We start from the raw sequence: 26205 nt of genomic DNA on the forward strand, positions 1-26205 counted from the left end.
ATGGAGGCAATCAGCCTGTGGCACTGCTGAGGTCTTATGGAGGCCCAGGATGCTTCGATAGCGGCCTTTAGCTCATCCAGAGTGTTGGGTCTTGAGTCTCTCAACGTTCTCTTCACAATATCCCACAGATTCTCTATGGGGTTCAGGTCAGGAGAGTTGGCAGGCCAATTGAGCACAGTGATACCATGGTCAGTAAACCATTTACCAGTGGTTTTGGCACTGTGAGCAGGTGCCAGGTCGTGCTGAAAAATGAAATCTTCATCTCCATAAAGCTTTTCAGCAGATGGAAGCATGAAGTGCTCCAAAATCTCCTGATAGCTAGCTGCATTGACCCTGCCATTGATAAAACACAGTGGACCAACACCAGCAGCTGACACGGCACCCCAGACCATCACTGACTGTCGGTACTTGACAGTGGACTTCTGGCATTTTGGCATTTCCTTCTCCCCGGTCTTCCTCCAGACTCTGGCACCTTGATTTCCAAATGACATGCGGAATTTGCTTTCATCCGAAAAAAGTACTTTGGACCACTGAGCAACAGTCCAGTGCTGCTTCTCTGTAGCCCAGGTCAGGCGCTTCTGCCGCTGTTTCTGGTTCAAAAGTGGCTTGACCTGGGGAATGCGGCACCTGTAGCCCATTTCCTGCACACGCCTGTGCACGGTGGCTCTGGATGTTTCTACTCCAGACTCAGTCCACTGCTTCCGCAGGTCCCCCAAGGTCTGGAATCGGCCCTTCTCCACAATCTTCCTCAGGGTCCGGTCACCTCTTCTTGTTGTGCAGCGTTTTCTGCCACACTTTTTCCTTCCCACAGACTTCCCACTGAGGTGCCTTGATACAGCACTCTGGGAACAGCCTATTCGTTCAAAAATTTCTTTCTGTGTCTTACCCTCTTGCTTGAGGGTGTCAATAGTGGCCTTGTGGACATCAGTCAGGTCGGCAGTCTTACCCATGATTGGGGTTTTGAGTGATGAACCAGGCTGGGAGTTTTAAAGGCCTCAGGAATCTTTTGCAGGTGTTTAGAGTTAACTCGTTGATTCAGATGATTAGGTTCATAGCTCGTTTAGAGACCCTTTTAATGATATGCTAATTTTGTGAGATAGGAATTTTGGGTTTTCATGAGCTGTATGCCAAAATCATCCGTATTAAGACAATAAAAGACCTGAAATATTTCAGTTAGTGTGCAATGAATCTAAAAATATATGAATGTTAAATTTTCATCATGACATTATGGAAAATAATGAACTTTATCACAATATGCTAATATTTTGAGAAGGACCTGTAGAACAATGTTTAAAAATGTAGAGAAGGTTTCCAGAAATGATTAAGGAAAGAGATCCTTTCCTGACTACTACTTGGAGCAGGATTTCTTGTGTAGGAGAGGCAAGTTTTCTAGATTCAGACTAAATTAGATTGAGAGACTTGGCAAAACATTGACTCTAGAACAGTTCAACAGTCTAACTGTAATTTGACAAAGAAACAGCACCAGACATCCTTATAAAAACTGAGATACAGTTTTATGGCTGATTCTAGACTACACATTAAATGCAGAATTTACACAACTGTTGACAGTTTTATCTAAGACTTAGTTTCTAACAAAATGTTGGAAGCTTTAGAGCTGGTTTCAGAAAGGAAATGACAATTCTAATGCTCTAGTGTAATTTAAACTGACTCTCAGGAACAATGTTGAGACATTGAGTAGAAAAATCATAGTCAGATTTTATAACGTTCTAGATCTAGGAAACTACACATCTCTGCTGGGAGCTAGAGTCTGTCTTGGAGACGTTCACGGCCGAGGCTGTGTTTACCATGCTCTCAGACAGGGACTGGGTTCTGACTGTGCCCAGAGGTTTTGATAAAGCTTCAGATGAACTTGCTTCTGTGTTGTCAGTGGAGCTCTCAACATCCTGAAGAAACATGAGCATGAGTTAGAAGATCAGTCAGGTCAGTCAGTTATTCAAAATACCAGCTTTGTATGAGAGAAGACACCAAACAGCTACTCATACACTGTTACTTTATTACTATACACTGTTATATTAGGAATATTGTTGCCAAGGGTTAAAGGTAACTCTGTGTTAGCTTATCATTAGAGATGCACCAATAAGCACTTTCAGGCTAATTTTTTATGTTTTTTTCTACCCATATCAATTTTAGAATTATACAATGATTTAAAATGCTTCCTGATGTGGGTGGGCTTTAAGTATTTACAATAGGAGCAGAGGTGGCACCACACTGTGTGTGAGAGAAGGGAAGGCATTATAAAATTGGGTTTTATTAATTTAATAAAAAGAAAAAACTATTTATAGTTGACATTTTAAACTTTATCTTAACAATTAGCATGATTAGCACAGTTAGCATAACTGTAAACACCAGTCTCGTAGAAAGACGAGCCCCTCTCAGAGCTCCCTCTGGTCCTTTTATAAAGCAGAAATGAAGCCAGAAAAATCTCACAAATATGAGCTTTCAAAAATTAAGCCAGCATTAGCATTACAGAACCAAATGAGAAGTGGGGCAGAGCTCTGCAGGGGCTACGCATGAAATAGGTGTCAGAAAATTCCTATAATGTTAAACACAACTGCTTCTTGGGTTTTATTCTATTGTAGTAGAACTGTAGCTGAAGAAACTACCCTAGGTTGAAATCTAGCAATCTGTTCTTTCCCTGTGCACTATTATGTGACTCATCCAGTGAGTGTTAATAGCAATAAAGGTGTCCATCAAATATACAAACGTTTTTCCCTTTAAATGGCTCAATCAGCTGGCTGCACAGAACATTTGTAATCACTACATCACACACAATATGGGACTACCCCGCCAGGCGAGTCAGGCCCAACGTCAGCTCCCCTTCTCTACCTCAGTCTAAATCCTGTTCCTTTGTGACAGGGGCTTGAGATTTCCTAATGGCTTCCAATGAAGGCAGGGGTTAAAAGCTCAAATCAATGAAACATTTCAGCCATCCTGGTCTCAACCGCAGTTTTTAAGGCATCAATTCAGTATTTTGCTAATTCGACCAAATGTCCCAAAGGCAGGAACAGAATGACATCCTTTGGCTGACAGCTAATTTTCCAACTTAATGTTGTTGGGACCCACAGCCATAGATTGCAACATGAAAACTCCGGTACAGACTTTTGTGGAACTTTCAAAATAAATTGCATTTAACTGACTTCCAGCACAACTTCAGAAGGGGAAGGGGGGTAACAGTGGACTTCCCATGATGCCACTGCCCGTATAAAACCCCCACCTTCCCAATGGTCCGATCTCTTACACACGGCCTCCAGAGGGACCACAGGGGGACACAGCGTGCTAATGTCTCTTTGCTGGCAAACAGACATAACTCTTCAATTGGATCCGAGAGTGTCATATGATCACTCGATCATATGCACAAGTTGAGTACGAATGAATCACTGTTTGTATACCCGGTATTCATTCATAAAAAGGGGTAATTAAGATATAAGCATTGCTTTACTTTCTCTCTGAGGCCTGCAGAAGCAAACCGTGTTCCAGAGAGTTCCCTGCAGAGACGCTGTCTCTACGAAGCCGAATGGAGAAGTTTCCCAGTCTGAAAGGAGGACAACAGGAGCCGCATCAGGAGCCCCCCCCCCCCCCCCCCCCCCCAACAGCTTCGGGGGTTAGCTGGATGTTTCTTCAAACTTCATCGTCGCCCGGACAACTCCTCAGCATGGTTCATACGAGGTTAGGGTTTGGGCAGAGTAATAGAGATATTTAGGATCAAATGATCTGAAAGTTTTCATTTTATGAAGTTTGGTTTTGTTTGTGTTGAACTCAGCTATCTTAGTGCTAGCAGGCTATCTGCAGCACACGTGCTGTTTGTGCGTGTGTTTGTGCGTGTGTTTGTGTGTTTTTAAAGTTAAGACAAACTTTATTTAAAGGGGTGATTTTAAACACCGAAGACTGATCATAACGCGCCGTCCGCGCTCATGCATTTTAACCCTTTTATTGATGATATTTTTAAAGGTGTGTGTTTGATTCTGGTGCTAAGCTATCAGCTTCTTTCGTTAGCTTTAACTGCTAAAAGGTAAGGACATGTGCTTGTTGCTAAAGAATATTTACCCAGAAAGGATGTTAGTTTTCAATCTAGTAAATAATATTTCCCTAACATTATTTTACTAAACTTTATAACTAAGTAAACACCATTAAGCCCCATTTCTCCAGAAAGATTTGGCTCTTTTCCAAAATATTTCCTTAAATATTTTACCAATTCCTTAATAATATTTCTTTAAATATTATTTCAATAAACAAAGCAGCTAATGAGACACCGTTGAGAATTAGTCATTCCGAAGGCTGGTTTTATTCAGCAGATCATTCTTCAAAACATTATTTTATTAAAATAATATTTTATCTGATCTTGCATTGTGAATGGTTGTCTAAAGGTATGCTGATTATTGCCTAAGTTAGTTCCAAGACTAACTTAACTTCACTTCCAGATTCTTCAAGATAATCCTTGGTTCTCAAACATAAACATTGCATGTTAATGTTGCATCACTCTTTTGGTCATGGTTTCATCCATCTTTAATCAACTTGTTTATATTGTACATAGCCCATTAGTCTTCCTTATTCTTTAATTCTGCTTGGTAGTTTAGTTGGATTGTTTTAGCATAGTAAAGAGTTTGTTGATTGAAATATGTTTGACTTTGAGTTGACTTATTTTTGTTAATAAATTCTTGTATTTTAAGAAATTGTGTGAATTAATTCCATGTGTGTGCAGAGTTTTGCTGTTCAATAATGTCAGAGCTTGGCTCACCATTTTGATTTTGTCCTAATACCATCACCTGACTGGGTTGGTATTCACAGGACAACCCTTAACAGACCGAAATATTATTTGATAAAATATAAAATTATTAATATTAAATTTAAATATTTTCAGATTCATAGTCACAACAATGTAAAGTAAGATATGACCAGAACTGCAAATATAAAAAAAAAATGGCACAAGACCCCCCCCCCCCCCCCCCCTGGTCAGAAGCGATCAAGTTGAAATCATGATACCTGTAACCAGCTGAATTTTCAGTGCATCTCTATTTAATGTAGTCATGTTGTAAATTTAATCGGTGTGTTTTAATGGCCAGATGTGTCCTGCTGAAATCAATCAGAGCTAACAGTAGTAATAAGAAGCAGCGAGAATGTTCTAGGGTGTTACCTTTCCATCCTCTGCAGTCTGATCAGCACCTTGGCCAGTTTCCACTTCACTCTCTTCTGAGACATCCTCTGGTTCCTAACAGCAAGAGTAGGAAAATGGGGCTTAAACCATAACTCAAGAGAATGTCTCTGCTGTTGAACAAATTACAAACCCAGTCTGACACTGCCCTCTAATGGGAGTGGTGTGAAAGACACTTTAAACAATGCAACTGAAAACAACAGCAATAGAAGAGATGCATAAGCAATGAAGAAAGGAATTAATGTCAATGGAGACATTGGAGGAGGTTAGGGAGGTGAAAGCAGTCAATAACAATGGAAGAGAGCAGAGTGAGCCAGGCTAGGGTTTAATCATGCAGTCTTTAGAGGCGGTAGAGTTGGGCTTTTCAGGCTCGCTCTTGTTTGCTTGTCACAGTTTATTTGCTTTCACATGATTTATTCTATATTTATCCTAAACTTGTGGCCTCATCTGTGGTACATCTGCCCCAACACACAAAGTGAGCAGCTGACCTTCAGTTGACAAAGAACACCAGTGTGAGAAAAACCTAACCAAAGGGTTCAATGTTAAAATGAAGCAGAGTGGAAGACAAGGTTTTCAACTGCAGCCCCAATCTTCTTTACCTTAGGTGAAACTCCCAGGAAAGATTCCCAGAGCCACCAAAACACACTTCTTCCATCATCTTCCGCCCTCAGCGCTTCACTGCCTTTATTCTCTGTAGCTTCTTCAGCCGGGAGCTCACCATGACGCTCCTGCTGCTGACATGGAGACATGCTCTTATGATGAGTCAAACAGAAGTGGAGGGTGGGGGTCAAACGCTACCATTTCATGGTGAAAGCAAAACGTTTTCCTATTCTTTCTCATTCCAACCACAAACTTCTGTGTATTTGTTGGGATTTTATGAGACACAAAGCAGTGAAAAATTCTGAAGTGGAAGAACAGTCATACATGGTTTTTAAAACCTTTACCAAGAAAAGTGTGCTGTGCATTTGTTTTCAGCCTGTAATCTAAATAAAAATCCTAATTAAAATCCAGCACAACCTTTCTTCAGAAGACAGCTCATTATTAACCAGAGTCCAGCAGTTAGTAATGTAATCAGTATCTAAATGCAGCTGTTCTGTTTTTGGCCTCAGAAACAGAACAGCTGCTTAGAAAACATTGGAGAACAAACAGTATGATGAAAGCCAAGGAACACAGCAGACCATGACAACTCTGGAGGAGCTGCAGAGATCCTCAGTTTAGGGGGGAGAATCTGTCAACGGGACATCTAGTTGCACACCACAAATCTGATCTTTATGGAAATGTGGCCATATGAAGTCCTGTTTCAGACAAGCTAGGAATTTATGGCAAGACTTGAAATATTGTGTTTGCAGATGCACCCATTTGACTGAGCTTGATCAAATTTAAAAAAGAAGAGCTGTAAATCCCAAAAAACAGATAGAGCCATATTTCAAAAGCATGTAGCTGGAACTGCAGGAAAGACTTGTATTGACTCAGGAGGACTGAATAAAAGTGGTTTGAAAACCACACATCACTTTAATTCCAGATCCTATTTACCCATTACTTCGTTGTGGCATTACATATAGAATTCCAATAAAAAACGTTTGTGGTTCTAAATGTGACACAGTTGGTTAGTTCAAAGGGTGTGAATATGTTTGTGAGTTACAGTACCTCTGTGCAACCCTGTCCCAGATATAATGTGGAACATTTTTACTTTAAAAGAAGTATACAATTTAATTCATGTCTTATTCAAGTGACCCAAAAAGCAGCAACATTTTGCATTTTAAACAGTACCACTGAAATGTTATTACAAATTTTTTAATTAGGTCAGTAACTGATAACTGAGTAATTCTAACAGCTGACAGATGGATGGAAGCGTATTTTCTGACTTATTGGTGAACTTGCATCTTAATGTGCAAGCGCCACAGTTGACAGTGCATGCAGAATGTGGTGTTGCTGCATTAGTCGCAGCAGACCAATGCCCTCAACCAGAGCGCTTGCAATGTGTTTTTACTGCTTTGTCATCCGTGCAGTGATGCATAAGTAAATAAAGGTACCATGTAAAGCTCTACACGCCACAGCAATGCAACAATTCTTAATGGTTACCATCCTTTAGTTTTTCTTTGGTGTTGATTTATGGCAACCCAACGGGATCAGATTCAGCACAGAATTTCATTTTGTTTTGCTTGAATTTTAGTCCAAAGCAACTAGAATTGTCCCTTTCTATTTGCTGCTATTGGCATGGCAGAAATTACCTTTCAGTTAGGGAACTTTCTTTTTGACTTGTGACCTATAGGGTAATGTTTAGTTCAAACTGAATTAAACGGTTATGAATGTTTTATCATTTTAAAGAGAGGCTACCAGGAGACATATTGGGTCTTGCAGTGTGTAGCCTGCTTCCTTAGAGTCGAATCCGAGCTGTGACTTTTCTGTACTGTTATGCCCCTCATTTATTTGTCTTTTATTGCAGCAGCATTATCTCACAGAAATGTCAAAGAAATCCAAGCATTCATTGAGTACATTTGTTTAGTGTGGAAAGCATATCCCAGGTTAAGAAATAATATTAAATCACCAGTGGCACAGTTGTTGGTACCCCTAAAATCTCTTAAAATCCATGTAACCGAAGCAATATATGTACTGTATATCCAAAATTATATCTTTTCTTTTTTTTAGGTTAATGAGGGTTTTTAAAATCTTCTAACTAGTAATCCATGACCCTTTTGTTTGCTGGGGTATAACCATGTGACACACAGGCTCGTCTGTTTTGGCCACTGGCCACCTGGCTGACCCCTACAGACAGTAAACAGTAGGTGAAGGAGGTGACTGTGAGTAAACTGAAAATTGGTCACCTTTGGGTCATCTAACAGGAAAATAATCCAAAACATATGGCTAAAGAAAGGCTTACTGGACACAAAATCAACTTCCATCCGTGACCATCATAGTCCCAGACTTCAAGCCAGTAGAAGCCTGTGGGCTTAGTTTAAGAAAACAGAGGAGCCAGGACTCTGGGCCATCCAGAGAGAATTTGAAAATAGGAATAGTCAAAGGTCTTAACCTATCTTTTTTCACACTACTAAATAATTAAACTGATATCAGACATGTTCACAAGTTACTTTTCTCAAATCTAAGTCAAGTCTTTTGCCCAAGTCAACTCTCAAATGACTTGCTTTCAGTAAATGGTATGCTGATTTATCTACTGGTACAGATATTCACTAATGGAGTAAAATTTGCATAAACACTTTTAGAATGAGAAACAATGTTAACCTTCAGCTGATACAATATAAAATCATAAGAACACACTACACAGGGAAAAAAGGATGTTACCTTTTTACCAACACATGTCCAAACTGCATGGGAGATTTGCCTGATGACTATCTACATGCTTTCTGGCACGCTCGTCTGTCTGTGGGAGCACTATGCAGTGCCTCCCCGCCACTATATTTTTCCCCATCCTGCACCTCAATTTTAATGTGCTAAAGACTCTTAGAGCTTTTGGGATTGGGTTGGGGGAACAGTGGAGTCTTGTACACCCCAGCCACAACCACAATGTTAATGCACATACACATCTGCATTCATCACAGCACTTTACATTACCACAGACACTCGCATAAAGACCACTATGGGGGTGGGGAGTTGGTCGGGTTTGTGCTCAGGGGGCATGGCGTGGTCCCCTGGCTCCTGGGGCTGCCCTCCTTGGGTGCTCAGGCCATGTCCCAGTGTGGTGGCCCCTGTCTGGTGGCCTTTGTTTCTTGGAGGTGTCTTGAGCCGGTTGATGGCTGTGGAGGTTGCGATGGGGTGAAATAGACCTTGGTGAAATACAATGTGCTCCTCATACCTTGGTCCATCCCGGTTCGCGTTGCTCCGGTAAGCTGGTGCCTTTCCTTTGTGTAAGGGGCTCTAGGGGGTCTCCCCTGCATGGTGCAGGGCAGTTTTCCTGCCTGGGGTTGGTGCGGGCCCTGGGTCGCCGGGGGGACTGGTTCCTGGTCTTGGCCTGCAGGGCTGGGGGTGTGGCTGGGTCATGGGTGCCAGGTGCCCTATGTCTTGCTCTGTGCATATTTTGCCTAGGGGCTGCTGCTCCTGTGCCTTTCTGCCAATATACTTCTGTGCAAAGTGTGTAACTGCCCTGGGGTGATGCTTTATGTCTTGCTGCTTGGGACTGCTGCGGCCTTCTGTAGCCAGGTCTACCTTACAAATGTTCACTTCCAGGTGACAAACTCTCACTCTCATACACCCACTCAACAAAAACACACATATTTCTACCCACATGCTCAACCACCCACAATAACACACACACCAATGCACCAACACACAATTACTCTCAATGTCTGAAGGTCATACAAACAGGTTACTATGACATCAATGTGGCCTGCCTACGTTGATGCCGGATTGAATCTGGAATTAATAAAATTAATCATGCAGTTAGGATACTGTCTTGAGATATCCTTTTTATCAAGCAAAACTGCCCTGGCACATGTAGGCAACCATCTGCTCTATATGGTATGCCTGAAATGCTGCAACAGGACACAAAAAAAATCTCAAATGTCTCAAATCACTGAAATATTTTTACAACAAATGTATGTCATCTACCTTGCCTATGACACTGCATTGCAGGAATTGTTGGGAATTAAAATAGGCGTGATTTAACATATTTAACTGCAGCCATGCAAAAAATGTTGATAAGCTGCCAGAATATTAATTAAGAATATTTGCCTCTCTGGTAATATAAATAAATATAATATAATCCACAGAAAGTTTTGAAAAAGTGATTAAACTTGTAAATGTGAACTTCTAAATGAATCAAACAACCTTTTTTCATGTTGTCTTTATATTGACTTGGTTAACACCTGTTAATTCCTGTGTTTTATATTGTCCTCAGGTCTCAGACCACAAGTCTGTGCCAAAGCTCTAGTCTTTACAATGCGAGTCCAGACCAAGTGTGTAGTCTTTGTTTTTGTGACCTATGTGCGACTTGAGTTTGAGTCTGAAACTTGATTCACCATCTTTGACACATCGAGAACTAAAGGCTGAATTTTCAGTTTGGAATTATGCTACACCAATAAAAATGTAATTTATTTCAAGGCTTTCTACACATGTTTACCAGAGGACTAACAAACCTGTGTCCCTGAGTAAAAGTTGGCATTTCAAGATCCTAAATAAAATCTAAAATATTACATCACTAAGTTATTTATTCATTTATTTTGTAACGATATTTGATATTATTTGCTGCTTGAAACTGTGGTTTTACCTAATGAAAATCCTGTCTACCTGTGAGCGCACATAGCTTCGAACACATCTCTTCAGCAAGCAAATTAGTAGAATTATACATGGAAAAGATGAGACCATTATTCTTTTAAAATAATTGTTAATTGAGAGTAAAACTCTGTATACTGAACATGCATGCATGCGGCGGTTCTTCTACGAAGCAGCCTCATAGACCAATAACATTCTCCCACGTTGGACTCTTAAAATCCTTATATTAACTTATAAGGCAATTTATTCCACGTATATCTTGAGACCGGGAGAAAAAGTCATTCTCTGCTGTTGTGTGAGATAAGTGGAGAGCTATAATCTTACCGGGATGCTGTCAGGCCTGCTGGACTCTCTCTGTTCAGGAGAGGACTGCTTCACAGTCTGCAGAGTGCCTCCAGATCTCTTCAGGATGTCCTCCTCAAAATGAACAACTGTAATTTGGCCCTGCTCCTCATTCTAGGACAAAGAACACAGCAGGGGTTGGACCTTTTATTTCTTCGCATTGAACAGTGCTGTATAAAGTATGCACATAACCTTTTAGACTACTTGTGATTTCAATTATGTGTCAAACTTAATTGTTTCACGTAATCAGACAATCATTAATATCAGACTAAGATAACCCAAATAAATACAAAAGGCAGTTTTCCAATAATTATTTCATTTATTAAGGAAAAAATCCATCCTAATCAGCCAGACTCTATGTTCCTCTGTCCAGGGACAGAGGAACATAAGAGTCTGTCCTTGGACAGAGAAAAGAAAGATGAGGCCTTTAATTAGAGAAAAATGACCAGGAAAAGATCTTTAGACCCAATGTACCTCAGATGTGGATCTTTGGAGTCTGGGTGTCACTTTGGCTTGACTCTGAGTTGATGGCTGCTGAATGAACAGGGCTGGGACCTTCTGTAAAAATAAAACACGTCCTTCAGGTAAGGCTCTTTAAGGTGAATCTAGTTGTCATCCTACCCGACTAAATTGTGAACAAACCTTCTCCAGGTCCAGCAGCAGAGTTTGGAGCTGTTCTACCACATTAAAGACAGTCAGTGTCTCCTCAGCCTTCTCAGGGAGACAGAGACCTGGTTTACATTTCTGGATCTCAGCTACTGTCCTTCTCATTGACTGGATCTTCTGTTCAATCATCTGTGCACATCAGGAGAACAACCAGATGAACAAAAGATAGAGAGTATCATCTTCTTGGTGAAAAAGGGCAGACCTGTTGGTTTCATTTTATTTTAAACAGAGTTAATCTGTTTCAATGTGTTTGCATGGCTCACTTTGAGGTTATCCTCTTTGGGGCTGGGAAAAGTCTCCGGGGATGAGAGCAGGGTCTTAATCTCAGCTATATCATTCTCCATTCGCCGTACTTCGCTCTCTATGGCCTCCACCTCCTTTAAACACACAATGTATCAGTGTCAGGGTAACAGGAAACTCAAAACCAGACCGGCAGCTGAGATACAGGGTAAAATGAAATAAAAGATTTTAAAGATAGATCCGATCCAGTTACATTATCATAGCCATTTTAATGTTATCTGTACCTTATATTTAGAGGTATTTTAATTTTAATACATTAACTTGGGCAAAAATTTAAAATAAAGGCAAAATTCTGAAAGTTTGTTCTTTCTAGAATAAAACTAGAAATATAAAAAAATTATATCGTGGTAATTAGTCAGGCTATTAACCAAAGTAGAGCTTGCAGTCGGTTTCTTTGTGGACATGACTGTTGTAGAGTACCAACAGGTGTTCTAAATCTACCTTACTAAGAGTGATGGCTGGTGCTCCTTTAGTTTCCACTACCTGACTGTCCATGCACGCTAAACATTTTCAAACACTCAAATTTCTTTTTTGGGAGACAAAGGAAAAATATAGTACAATCTTTTCAGCAAGCTGACTTGCAGTGCCCAGCAACAAGTCACTCTGCCACTATGTAACCTAAGTAGGAAGACTTTAAATTGTAGGATTGGTAAGTTATTTTAGCAGTTTTAAAATATAGACCTTTTTAAAACATTGTATACTTTGATAAGCTGATCGAAATGAAGCTGAAGATCTATCCACCTATCTAGCCTCCATGGTCCTGCGTTGCAGCAGCTCATATTTTAGCTGAGTTCACGGTGGAAACTCTGTTATACGGAAAGTTTAAGCACAATTAAAAATCAAGTTACGTTTATCTTAATAATTTTAAATAAAAAATGTTGCATGTATGTCAAAGGAGGATTTCTTTTGGCTGATGCCTCACAGTTTAAATGTACAGGTGAAGCTTGTTACAGAAGCTAAGTGTTAGCTTTATTCTCTAGAATATTGCTATCAGTTAAGATATTTTAGTGTGGGGGGTGGAGAAATACGAGGGAAGATTTTTATAAATATTTCAAACTGTGATTTCATGTCAAATTGTTTTAGTAAAACTAACTTTGGAACTCTACAGAGGAGTAACACAGAGCCTTGGAACAACAGGAAGACTAACTTGTTGAGAAGAAGCTGTGTTATGTTATTATATTCAGGTTAAACATGACCTGCCATGCAGGGCCTGTGATTTGGAAACAACAGCCTGTTTAATGACCTACACAAGGTAGGAATAGCTACAACCTAGCAAAAACATAAGGAGACTGCTGTTAGTGACGCTAAAGGTGGCTTGCACTCTTGGGCAAGAGTTGTCAAAAATAACTTAAAATAAAAATAAACTGTCTGCATTATATGTTGACTTAATTTCACACATCTAATAAACTAATAAGCTGTTTGATATGATTTATTTTAATTTCCTCAGTAAATTTACAGATATGAGCAAAAATAAAAACCTATAACTGTCAGTGCCTTTGTGTGTATTTTTTTTAAACAATTTAGGTGAGATCAATCTGGATCAGACACTATTGGTATCAGTACATATATATATTCAGATGTTCTTTGAGGAAAATGTATTGTTTGTGCCTAAAGGTACAGGAAGGATTAAATCATACACTCACAGCAGCGGCGTGCTCTAGCTGAGAGAGAGGAGCTGTGAAGCTGTCTTGAACTTCTGCCACTTGGTGATCTGCGTCAGATAGCTGGTCCTGGAGAGCGGTGACATCACAAACCTGCGCCATTTCCCTCAAGACTGAGCTGAAGTTCTGCAGCGTCGATCGGATCTGGGATGCATCACCTAACACAGTCTACAACAAATGCACAGTATATTTGAAACTAAAAACCAATCTTTTCCATTGTGGGACAAATAAGGATGATACAACAATGTGCTCATAAAGAAGGAGAAGAGGAGAAAAGAGAGAACACAGCAATGTGTGGTGACCTGCAGAGCATGAACGTGGCTGCTCAGACATTTAGCTGTGTTGTATGTGCAAGGAGCAGCAAGCCATGACTGGGCCTCAGTCATCCAGCTCTTAGAACTCTTGATCATCTCTTGATGCTCTTGAAGCCACATGTGTATCTGGACAGGAATAATCAACTTAGAAATAATAACTTTTACAGAGCCTTGCAAATGTATGCACTCCCCCTTAATCTTTTTACATTTTGTCACATTACAATTCAAGTCTTCACTCTATTTTATTGAGATATTATGTGACAGACCAACACAAAGGCATGCACAATTGTGAAATGGAAGGAAAACAATTCATAATTTTCAAAGAGGACAGCAGAAATGTATGGCCTGCATCTCAGGGGGTGCTGTTGAGACGGGGTCTCTTCTACAGCGTAACTGCATGTTTTACCAAGTCAAATTTCAGACATTTTAAGACCTTTTATTGCCACCTCAAATGAAATGTGAGGCCCAAAAACAACCAGTGAATATAGGGGATGGTTGGGTGATCCTGCAATCCTACAATCCTACAATCAAGCATAGCATGTGTGTAACACAATGAGACACATTCACATTTAGTTTTTGTCTATTTATGAATACAACAATTGAACCAATTGTTCAATTTTATCACTGTATGCTCAATAAAGTGATAGAAGTGCTCTCTGGTTTATTTGTTGTATAAAAAAGTGCAAAAAAGTTGCTTGCGATTGTGAGTCACGGATCATTAAACAAAACATACCCCCTTATCCCCTCACTGGAATTGTAAGACTGGTGCTTGACCACTATGTTTAAAATCCACAAAACCTCTGACTTCATAGTTTGTGTCACACCAAATGCTGCTCTTAGATCAGTGCAAGCAGTAGCAGCAGCAGTTTTCTGAAGAGCTTTAGCCACGCCAGGGGAGCAAAACAGTAACATTTCTGGGGTCTCTTTTGCCCTCTGTTGCACTGGCTAGATATGGCCCCACTCGGAGCGTTTCAGTTACTATTCTTTTCTGACCGGTACCTACTTTTGTGGTCCCTGCTCCGGAGCAGGTAGGACTTGGGCTGAGTCAGGACTACATGTGACATGAACAGACTGATGTTCACCGATAGTGCCTAAAATGAGCCAGTGGAAGAGGTGCGTATGTGGCACTTCTCACACTTCAAATGGCTCTCTACAGCCTTAACCCCCATAATGCAAAACATAACAGTTTTTTGCACAGAATGCACCTAGTCTCGTATGGATTGGCTACAGAAGTGAGCCAGTGGCAAAAATTAACATTGTCTAGCTATCTGGTCATAAATTTGCACTTACCCATAATACATTCAAAAAAGCTTGCTAGCAAGGATATATTTGCAGCTAAATACCGGTAGTCTCAACTGCTTCGAGTCACAAAATGCATTGAGGATGTCTGCACACAGCTCAAACTTTTGTTTGACAGAAAAGTTCTGCAAGAAAAAACTACAAGAATATACAAGATTTAAATAGCCCGGCCACGACAAAATTTAAGACCCGTGATTAACGTATTTAAGACCAACTTGGATTTTTTTCTCTGAATGTGAGACATTTTAAGGCCTTAATTTTAGGTAGATGAATTTCAGACTTTGTAGCACTTTTAAAAGATGCGTGGACACCCTGAAGTAAGTAGTTCTTGACCCCGTTTTAACCTTTTTCCCATGTATGCTATCCATCTAAAAGTTCAAACAGGAACTAGCTCTTTTATTCAAAAGAAGAGCTGCTGGCTCTAAAGACGACTGTTGAATTTTCCTACTGGTTAAAACTGTACATTTTTGGTACATGTCTACGTCACAACCCCAAGTTCGGGTATCAAACCCGCTCACTCACACACGCACCCATAGTGAATCAGGAGTTGGTATTGCGGGCATTGATTATTTATGCTTTATACCTTCGATCTTTTGCATTACTTGAGATAATATAAATTTACATGTAAATGTAAACTTTCTGAAAGTTTGTTACTGCTTTGAATGTTAGCCCATGTTAGCAATGATGTTGCTAACATCACATTTCTACTCAGAAACTGGACCCATTCCCATTCAGTCCTCCGCTGCCTCGGCAGCACCGGCTTCGAGCAATACTGAGTCAGCAGCTCGAACTGATGAGGCTCAGATCCGCTGGGCTTCGCTAAGTCTTTGACAGGATGAAAAGCTGTTTTAGTTATTTTCTTAACTTTTATTAAAAGACAAGGATAAAGATGTTTAGACTTTATGTTCAAAGTAAGGAAATCTGTCTTTATATCATTGCATCTCTAAAAAAAGCCAGATTGTTATATGTGATGCTGATGGATATGGGGAATTGTTCCTGGATGGGCATAGGTTGCTCCTTGTACTGGTTTGAATTCCATCCTCATTATAACTGATATACTGCTGCATATTTATATGGAGCTCTGCATGCTATAACTCTGTTGGCTACATGTCTCATCCATGTGTTCTGAGATGTGGTGCTGGTTGTTAAATGGTGTTAGGGAGCACATTAATTTTAAAATTGTTGAAGTAATTAAGTTTGACCATAAAACAAAGTTAGATTTGTGTCACATAGCTAAGATTGATATATGCAGGCATATTAATCAGCAAACACCAATGTTTCAACTATGAGTTCATGTCTCAAAGATCAATTTTCCTTCCACTTTCCAGTCATGCACTACTTTGTGTTGATCCAGTACATGAACTTCCAGCAAGATACAATAAGGTTTGTGGCTGTAACAAAACAAACATAACATGAAGGAGCATAAATACTGTTGCAAGTTATTTAAAGTAACTAACAACAATGAAAAGAAGCTGCACAGTCTCCACGTAAATACAGAACTGTGAGATTTAAAATGTCCTCATCATATTATGTCATCAGGTTTCACAAAAGAGGCAATCAGCAGATTTTATATTAAATAGAAGAGTGCTTCTCACCTTGCTGAGTAGAGTCGTCCTCTGTTCTGCCTGTTTGGCCACTTGGGAGTGAAGCTGCTGGACCTCCACTAGCTTCTCTGTGAGGATCAGCACATCATCTGGCTTCTCCAAGTCCTGCATCTCCACTTCTAGAGCTGCCAGTCGGGAGTGCCAAACGTCCAGCTCATCCCATACACGCTAAGCACATATACATCTGTGGTTATTACTCACTTGGCTATTAGTCACTTATGGAGGTATAAAGCTGTGCATAGAGTAGAAATTATGAGGAATGATAATGCAAAGCAGTGATGGCACATAAATGCACACATTTGGGGCTAAACCTTTCTAATGCAACAGTACAATGATTTCAAGCACATCTTTACCTCTATCATGGCAATTAGTCTGCTAATTTGATCAATAATCACACATTGGTGGCTCAGTAGGAAGAGTAGTCATCTTGCAATCAGAAGGTTGTGGGTTCGATTCCAGCTTCCTCCTGCCATATGTTGATGTGCCCCTGGGCAAGGCGCTTCACCTCAAGTTGCCTACCAATCTGTGTATTGGTGTATGAATGTGTGAGCGTTTGTGAGTGTGATTGGGTGAATGTGGCTCTAGTGTAAAGCGCTTTGAGTGGTCTGTATGACTGGAAAGGCGCTATATAAGTTCAGTCCATTTACCATTTATGTTCAAAATAAAGCAATGTGTTTAAAAACATGAGTAAAACTCAAAATCTGTAAAATAGTTCTTATTTCCATGCATTAAGAACTCTGCACATTATTTTCCATATCAAGCCATTTAGAAAAATGTATTTGAGTCATTTATTCAATCACACAGACTCAAGAATGTTGGTTTTCTATGACTAGTAAATTATTTGCAATGTGGTAATATGATTTCTACCACAAACAGTGATTGATCGTGTTAGTCTAGTTGGACTGCTATTATTGTGAACGCTACTGTATGCGAACCATAAAGAGACTGGATCTTTAATGGATGGCACCCACCTTCTGTGTGATCTTTGCTTCAATCACAGTGGGGCTCCTCTCCTTCATTCTGTTCTGAACTGATCTCAGGCCAACTTGGACATCTGACAGCTTTGTTCCCAGTCTGTGGACAGGACCACTCCTCTCCACTGCCTCTGCCACCTGATGAATCAATCAGAGATAAAGATCATGGATTAAAGCAGGAATAGACTTGACTGCTGTATGTAGCTATTTATATTGTTTGCTCTTAGGCTGTAGTAATCTCTACTCGCTTTTGCTGCCACACACAGGCTTTATAGTGAGAAAGAAAGATTTACTGCATTGGGAACGGGTTTTAATGGTAGGAACCAGGAACAGAAAAGTCTCATTAAATACATTAGAATAAGAGATGCACCCATCAGAGATTTGCGATTGTTTGGACCTGTCAATAATGATTTTAGCTGATTCCATTTCTCATTAGGGAGTGTAATTAACAAAACTCAACCTATGTTTTCTTCTCTTCCTAATCTTGGCGTTAATTTCTATTTTAGATTAGAAATAGAGGTGACATCCCACTGTGTGTGAGAAAATTGTGGCTGTAAAACAGGGTTTTCCTAATCTAAAACTGTCATAAAATGGGTTTCTGTTGGATCAATATGTGGGGTAGAACTCCTGAAGCTCGAAGTTTGCAGGTAAGACGACACTTTATTGCCCAGGCAGACCCAGAGATCAGGCTGCCGGCCCGGGGGCCGTCCCCGGCAGACCCAGAGTTCAGGCGGCCGGCCCCGGGGCCGTCCTCGGCATACCCGGCGATCAGCGGGCTGTCCGCGGCCGATCCAGCGATCAGCGGTCCGGCGACGTAGAGGCAGGCGATCAGCAGGCCGGCGACGTAGGGGCAGGCGATCAGCAGGCCGCCGACGTAGGAGCTGAGCAGGCCGGTGACATAGAAGCCGAGGGACGGGAAGTGGAGACAGGTCCTCCACGAACTGGGATCGGGAACCAGGGATGGAGGCAGTTCGTCCTCGGAACCCTCCAGGATAGGAACAGAGTGTGAGGGCGGCTCGGCTAGGGACCCCTCCAGAACAGAACTAGGAACAGGAACAGGAATAGGAGTTGGAAGCAGCAACGATGGCTGATCAGGAGCTAAACCATGAGCCGGAAAACTGTGTCGAGCTTCGGTGGAGAGGCGGGTGGAGGAGGGAGCAGGAGATCTCCTCATAAAAGCGGTGATTTCTCCCAGGGTCCTTTGTCGCTCTGCCTCAATGATATGGTGGATCCGAGGATCAGGGAAAAAATCCCTCCTTGCCTCGAGCCAGTCTTGGAGGCTGCCAGCTATTTCCAGCCTTCTCCATGGTGAGCTGGGAGAGGTCACCAGGTGAAAACATTATTTGGCCAGAACCTCACCCGTCTTGAATTCCCTCACCCCTCTTGAATTCCCTCACAATTCCTCCCGCTTGGTCCCGTTGGCTGGTTCCTTCTGTCATAAAGTGGGTTTCTGTTGGACCAATATGCAGGGGACTCCTGAAGCTGGACATTTGCAGGTAAGAAGACACTTTATTGCTCATGGCTGGACATGGACAGGGTACCAGGCATGCATACAAACACAAACAACACATAAGGTACCAGAGGGGAACAAAGGAAACAAACGGGCTTAAATACAAAACTGGACAGCATGGGAAACCAATGACACACATGACCAGACAATCAGGGGAAAACACAGAACAGGTGTGGGCTTGGGGTGCAGGGAGACAGAAAACAAAGGACTAGACCAGGTAAAATAACAAAACACAAACTCAAGAACACAAAACACAAACAGGTATGACAAAAACAAAGAAAAAATTATTCAGGTTGACATTGTAACTGTGTTTGGTATCTTATGTTAGCAATTAGCATGGTTAGCTCAGTTAGCATTACTAATTGTAAATGTCCTTAGACAATGTACAGGTCCTTCTCAAAATATTAGCATATTGTGATAAAGTTAATTATTTTCCATAATGTCATGATGAAAATTTAACATTCATATATTTTAGATTCATTGCACACTAACTGAAATATTTCAGGTCTTTTATTGTCTTAATACGGATGATTTTGGCATACAGCTCATGAAAACCCAAAATTCCTATCTCACAAAATTGGCATATCATTAAAAGGGTCTCTAAACGAGCTATGAACCTAATCATCTGAATCAATGAGTTAACTCTAAACACCTGCAAAAGATTCCTGAGGCCTTTAAAACTCCCAACCTGGTTCATCACTCAAAACCCCAATCATGGGTAAGACTGCCGACCTGACTGCTGTCCAGAAGGCCACTATTGACACCCTCAAGCAAGAGGGTAAGACACAGAAAGAAATTTCTGAATAAATAGGCTGTTCCCAGAGTGCTGTATCAAGGCCCCTCAGTGGGAAGTCTGTGGGAAGGAAAAAGTGTGGCAGAAAACGCTGCACAACGAGAAGAGGTGACCAGGACCCTGAGGAAGATTGTGGAGAAGGGCCGATTCCAGACCTTGGGGGACCTGCGGAAGCAGTGGACTGAGTCTGGAGTAGAAACATCCAGAGCCACCGTGCACAGGCGTGTGCAGGAAATGGGCTACAGGTGCCGCATTCCCCAGACCTGGGCTACAGAGAAGCAGCACTGGACTGTTGCTCAGTGGTCCAAAGTACTTTTTTCGAATGAAAGCAAATTCTGCATGTCATTCAGAAATCAAGGTGCCAGAGTCTGGAGGAAGACTGGGGAGAAGGAAATGCCAAAATGCCAGAAGTCCAGTGCCAAGTACCGACAGTCAGTGATGGTCTGGGGTGCCGTGTCAGCTGCTGGTGTTGGTCCACTGTGTTTTATCGAGGGCAGAGTCAATGCAGCTAGCTATCAGGAGATTTTGGAGCACTTCATGCTTCCATCTGCTGAAAAGCTTTATGGAGATGAAGATTTCATTTTTCAGTACGACCTGGCACCTGCTCACAGTGCCAAAACCACTGGTAAATGGTTTACTGACCATGGTATCACTGTGCTCAATTGGCCTGCCAACTCTCCTGACCTTAACCCCATAGAGAATCTGTGGGATATTGTGAAGAGAACGTTGAGAGACTCAAGACCCAACACTCTGGATGAGCTAAAGGCCGCTATCGAAGCATCCTGGGCCTCCATAAGACCTCAGCAGTGCCACAGGCTGATTGCCTCCATGCCACGCCGCATTGAAGCAGTCATTTCTGCAAAAGGATTCCCGATCAAGTATTGAGTGCATAACTGTACATGATTATTTGAAGGTTGACGTTTTTTGTATTAAAAACACTTTTCTTTTATTGGTCGGATGAAATATGCTAATTTTGTGAGATAGGAATTTTGGGTTTTCATGAGCTGTATGCCAAAATCATCTGTATTAAGACAATAAAAGACCTGAAATATTTCAGTTAGTGTGCAATGAATCTAAAATATATGAATGTTAAATTTTCATCATTACATTATGGAAAATAATGAACTTTATCACAATATGCTAATATTTTGAGAAGGACCTGTAGACCTTCTCCTTAAATCTGACATTGACAAATGCAGCATGTTTCAGAACACAGATGTTGAAAGAATAATAAAACAGCACAACGTTGCTGTATGGCTTGTTTCATTTCTCTTTCTTCAAATCAAATTGCAGGCACCATTCTAAGAACAAACAATTTTCATGCCCAACCATCAACACTCCTTTCCTAATTCACAAATTTTTGCTCTCTTCAGGCTCGCTGACAGGTATGGACAAACGGGTTTGTTGTCCTGGGCCCAGCATAGGGTAGGGGGTCCACTCTGCCGCCAGAGCGGAGCAGACGAAAGCATTGCAGGAGCAGCTGACATATTGAAACTCACAGCTTAGCTTAACTGCGTCACCAACTCCGTTGTACCGCCCCATGTCAGAGAGTGTGACAGGTAGATGGCTATCCGGGGCCCCGGCAAACCTGTAGGTGGGCCTGGCTCTCACTCAGTAAGCTCATAATAACCTTGACACCCAGTCCTAAGCTTGACCCTAATCTTAAACACAAACTACCCTTATAAGTCATTATAATGGTATACTGTTTCTTATCTTATGTGCAGGCGTGAACTGGAAGGTAACAGGAACAGGCTTTTATAGTGTGCCTAAAGGAAAGAACATCAAACATGAATCAGACAGAGTTTCTGACGGTGGGGCCTTACAGTGGTGATGGAGCTTGGAGTTGTATAAAGGGGTCAACAGCTGCATATTAGAGGACAAAACGTCTCCCAACCTGAGAATGAACTGACATCCTGTGGCCTCCTTTTCATGCACAAAAATGTTGGGTAAGAATCAATTCCACTGAATAGCTTCACACCTAAATTTTTGCGTCCTCTTACTTTATTTTTAAAGACCTATGTTGGATAGTTAGGATTAATTGGAATGTATGTACCTGACTTGAAATCTGTATGATATGATTGAACTGACTTAGCTCATTTTAAAGTTGCCCACCTTTCACACAATGCAACAGGAAACAACACTCTCCAATTATTTTTACCTCTGCCTTCCTCCCTCCCTGTTGGATAGAGTAAGGGGGAGTCAGGTTTAGCCAAAACCGGCTCAGTTATGGTTGAGGTGCAAACACACCCTCCATTTCTGCTAACTGCGTGAACCCTACTCTTATTCAATGATTATAATCAGTCCGACAGAGAGAGGTACCCCCAATCTTTGTGGGTTTTACTAACAATGGCCACCAGTGGGCTCTAGATGGACAAACTTTATCAGTTTATTATTTTACTTAGTACACCTACACATAGCCCATTCTAAAATTCTCTCTTGTTCTCGGTGAAAGACACACGCGTTTTCTCTAATTCCCTCCCTGCTGATCCCTGCTTCTGCTTTTGTCTGTATTTTTCTCAGAGCCTCACTTTGCATATCCTCCAAATTTGTAAATTATGGATTTAATCAGCTGGTCTCTCAACATAATTGATCAATTTTTTTCTACTGGAAGACAGGGTAAAGGAGAACCCTCTTGTCCAGACGGGACGTCCTTCTCTGGATACACAATGGATTCTTGGCAGCAGTGGAAGATTGTTTACCTGACTACGATGTTGGTCGAGGACGTAAAAGATGTGTACATATTTGGACTTTTGATAACAGAATTTCTGCTTTTTGGAGTTGGTGGTTACCTGGCTTATCGAGTGATTCGCAAAATGTGGGTGGCTGTTCAAAGCATTCCAAAGCTGCCTTCGATGTTGGATGGAGTCTGTAGAGTGATCAACATTCAGACTGAAATGTTAAGAGAGCAGAATCGCAATCTGGACATGATTCTAGAATCGCAGCCTGGCAGCAGTTGAACTCAAAGGTTAAAGGATATAATCTTGGAGAAGTTGAACACTCGAGATCTGCGGAAAGTACTAGAAATTTGGCTATTTTGATTCGCAATTGAGACATACCAATTAAAACTCTAAAGGTGGATGGAAATTCACAACTGCCTGAACCACAACATTTATTATTTTTCTAAATCTGTCGCCCCAATGTGGCCTTGGCAACTTCTGCTAACTGGCTATCGACAAAATATCTCCTGGATGTTATATAAACACAACGCTCTTCCCCAGCACTCCCCTACCAGCTGTGTGCTGATAGGACTATGCGGCCGATTGATAAAACTTCCACCTCTCTTCTCAAGGACAATGGCGCTTCTATCAGTGTTGACAGTCTAATTCTTGCAAACACACTCAGACTTACATTCGCACCCTCAAGATTCCACCGTACCCTTGCTGAATCTTTACTTATGTGTGTGTTGCTTACCCCTGCTGAGGTTTTTTTGTACTACTTCATACCGTATTCTGCTCAGAATAGAGTCTGAACTACAATTTTTTTACTCTCCTATCTTACTTTACCTAAATGTGTGATTTCATTACTTTTCGTAGATTTTCAGATTTCTCAGAAGGATTACCAGCAAAAGCCAAATATTATTCGTATATGAAAATTTGACTAAAGCTGTTTTTACACCAATGACCAGAGATTTTCAGATTTCTTAGAAGGATTGTATAACAACAGTTTCATACCAGTGAAAGCCAAACATTATTAGTATTTAAAAAGTTTGGACTAAAAATGTTTTATACCAGTGACCCAGCTTCCCTACTTAGACTTCAGTGAGTGCCCATGACTGTTACTATTTGAATGATGGGACCACAACTGCCTCATAACAGCGACCTCAGGGATTAATATTATAATTTTCCTTCTAGGATAGAATGAATTCCTTACCACAGAGGACTTAATAATCTAATAAGAAAGATTGGATTAGAACCAGCTCTTACCAGTAAACTCCCAAGGATTATTAATGTCATTTGATTTGTTTTTCTGTGTTTGATTTTCTTTATCATTGTAATGTTTTTCCTCATGAACAGCGCTTTGAGTGCCTTGTTGTTGAAAAGCACTATATAAATAAATTTGACTTGACTTGACTTACAATGGCCAAACTCTAACACTCAATAGTTTATTCTAACCTCCCCAACAACCCCGCAACATTAAAAAATCCTTTGTGAAGCGCCTTGAGACGACATGTGTTGTGAATTGGCGCTATATAAATACTATTGAATTGAACTGAATTGCAACTGAAAATAGCAAAATCTCAATCTTCTTCAGTGTTCTTCCACGCCAAAGAGTGTTATGATAAGCACAACCAAGTGGCACTAGTATGGTGTATGACTGATTGGAAAAAGATATGATTTTTGAATGTCTGAGTGGCTGGTCACTGGTCAGGAGGGTTCCACTAAAAACTGTCAGATTCTGGTCACAAGAGCAACTCAGGTTCTTTGTCAGAGTTATTTAGAGTCCTGGTCACACCTGCACTTGCTACTTAGAGTAGTCTTAAAACTATCTTTCAAGATCAACATAAATCAGCTTGGATGAGACCTATTGCCTGTGAATTTTGATCACTGACACTTAAGCACTTTTGGCATTTCACTGGCTCAGCACACTGCTGTTGAGCTCCCAGTCCCACATCCTCCTTTGCTAAGTATCAGCATTTTAGTCCATCCTGATCATAATGTTTGAGCTGGAGTTCAAACTAGCTAAGGGACTGCAATCATTAACCCTTCATGAGATCAACTACCATGGACAAGCAGATTAATGGATGATCCAAGTTATCAAGGCAAAATGGTATAACTGTACGAATTTACAACCATCTATAGTCTAATACAATTAGACTCATCATTTTGCTGAAAATATGGACCATGGATGGTACCAAATAACCCGCCAACAAATTCCAAACTTTGAATGGTTTGAACAGATGTCCAGTGTACCTTTGTGTCCACGTAGTGCAGTGACTTTGTGACTTCCTGCAGTTGGCTGTCAATCTCAGCAGGGACCACAGCATATTTCACTCTAAGGCTCTCAAGAATGTGCTGCAATAAAGCCTTGTGGGCGCACAGTTGGCTGTACATCTCCTGAAATCAAACAGAGAAAACTGTGTGATGAAATGTCTAACAAAATCCAAAGAAATAATCAGTCAAGGCATGGTACACAACAAGACTTTAACTTTTCCAGTAAGAGGCTCAATTTCAATTCAGAGCAAGTTTACATGTACAACACTATTAATCTGATATTTTAGAGAACGTTTGCATGGTGGTGAATATGGGAAAGCAGATTATTGCACCTATTGTTTTATTATTTGTCCTTCTAACAGACTTTGATTTTCAGTTAAACTGTTCTCTACATGTCACAATAGCGACAAAAACGTTAGAAAATGTCTTTCATCATGATCTCTTATTGCACATAACCAAAACATTTTAAACGGGGCTTATACACTTCTGATAGCCACTGGGGAGTATTTACTTTTCCCAACTTTTCATCTATGTTTAAATGTTAAATGAAGGAATCTACAGTGTGTGGGTTTGTACTACATAGGAAGAGATAAACAATTTTTAGAACCTGGTAAGACCTAATTCTTTTTAAACTGCTAGAACTGACACAGAGTGTACTTTCTTTTTACAGGGCCTGTAGTTTTACATTAGGCTTACAAACAGGTTTAACCTTGGCTGAGAGAAAAGTGAGTTTATTATATCTTTGGCCATGACTGACTTGGCACCAGTGGTCAACTGGAAGATCTGCCAGTAAAATAGCACAAAAGGGTTGTGGTGTCAGATGAGATGTAAGACTGGTCGTAGTGATGTGGCTGACTATAGAGGGAGGGAGGGGGTGAATTGATTCTTTCAAAAGCTCAAAATTATAATAACAATTTTCAGTAACTACTTATTAATATGTGTTTTTAATGAGTAGCTATGGAAATGTGTCTTAGCATAGAAAGGTGTGAAAATTACAACAACTTTGAAGCTGAAGTGAGCACATATACATCATTGTGCTTTCAGTAGGGATGATGAGGGTGCCCATTCTCATTAAAGGCCTATCATTTCCACTCTTTCTGAAAAGACAGAGAGAAAGGCTCAAACTCTTAAAATAAGGTATATAAAGTGATCTCAATTCAATTCAAAAATACTTTATTAATCCCAGAGGGAAATTAAATGTTGTAGCTCATATTATGCAGGTTTCTTCAAAGAGCTGTTGTAGATGCTGATGGCTGTGGGCAGGAAGGATCTCCTGTAGAGGTCTGTCTTACAGCAGATCTGAAGAAGCCTCTGACTGAAGACACTCTGTTGTTGTACAACAGTCTGATGAAGAGGATGCTCAGGGTTCTCCATAATGTTCATCATTGTATGAAGAATCCTTCTTTGTACAATGA

The 26205-nt window shown here is 40.8% G+C and overlaps 1 protein-coding gene across 1 annotated transcript in view; it reads right to left on the reverse strand.

The window, feature by feature from the left end:
• Positions 1–1187: 1187 nt before the first annotated feature.
• Positions 1188–26205, reverse strand: part of LOC124885087 (nesprin-1-like) — a 67343-nt gene continuing 42325 nt past the window's right edge. Inside the window, exons 28-39 of the mRNA XM_047393283.1 lie at positions 24770–24913; positions 17554–17694; positions 16574–16750; positions 13668–13805; positions 13348–13533; positions 11668–11781; positions 11381–11533; positions 11213–11296; positions 10721–10852; positions 5770–5904; positions 5153–5227; positions 1188–1904 (exon numbers count right to left, since the gene is read on the reverse strand). Coding sequence (XP_047249239.1) covers positions 1734–1904; positions 5153–5227; positions 5770–5904; positions 10721–10852; positions 11213–11296; positions 11381–11533; positions 11668–11781; positions 13348–13533; positions 13668–13805; positions 16574–16750; positions 17554–17694; positions 24770–24913 — 1650 coding nt within the window. The 3' untranslated portion in view covers positions 1188–1733. The remainder of the gene's footprint in view (positions 1905–5152; positions 5228–5769; positions 5905–10720; positions 10853–11212; positions 11297–11380; positions 11534–11667; positions 11782–13347; positions 13534–13667; positions 13806–16573; positions 16751–17553; positions 17695–24769; positions 24914–26205) is intronic.

The sequence above is a fragment of the Girardinichthys multiradiatus genome, chromosome 19 (genome assembly GCF_021462225.1).
Source record: "Girardinichthys multiradiatus isolate DD_20200921_A chromosome 19, DD_fGirMul_XY1, whole genome shotgun sequence".
NCBI lineage: Eukaryota > Metazoa > Chordata > Actinopteri > Cyprinodontiformes > Goodeidae > Girardinichthys > Girardinichthys multiradiatus.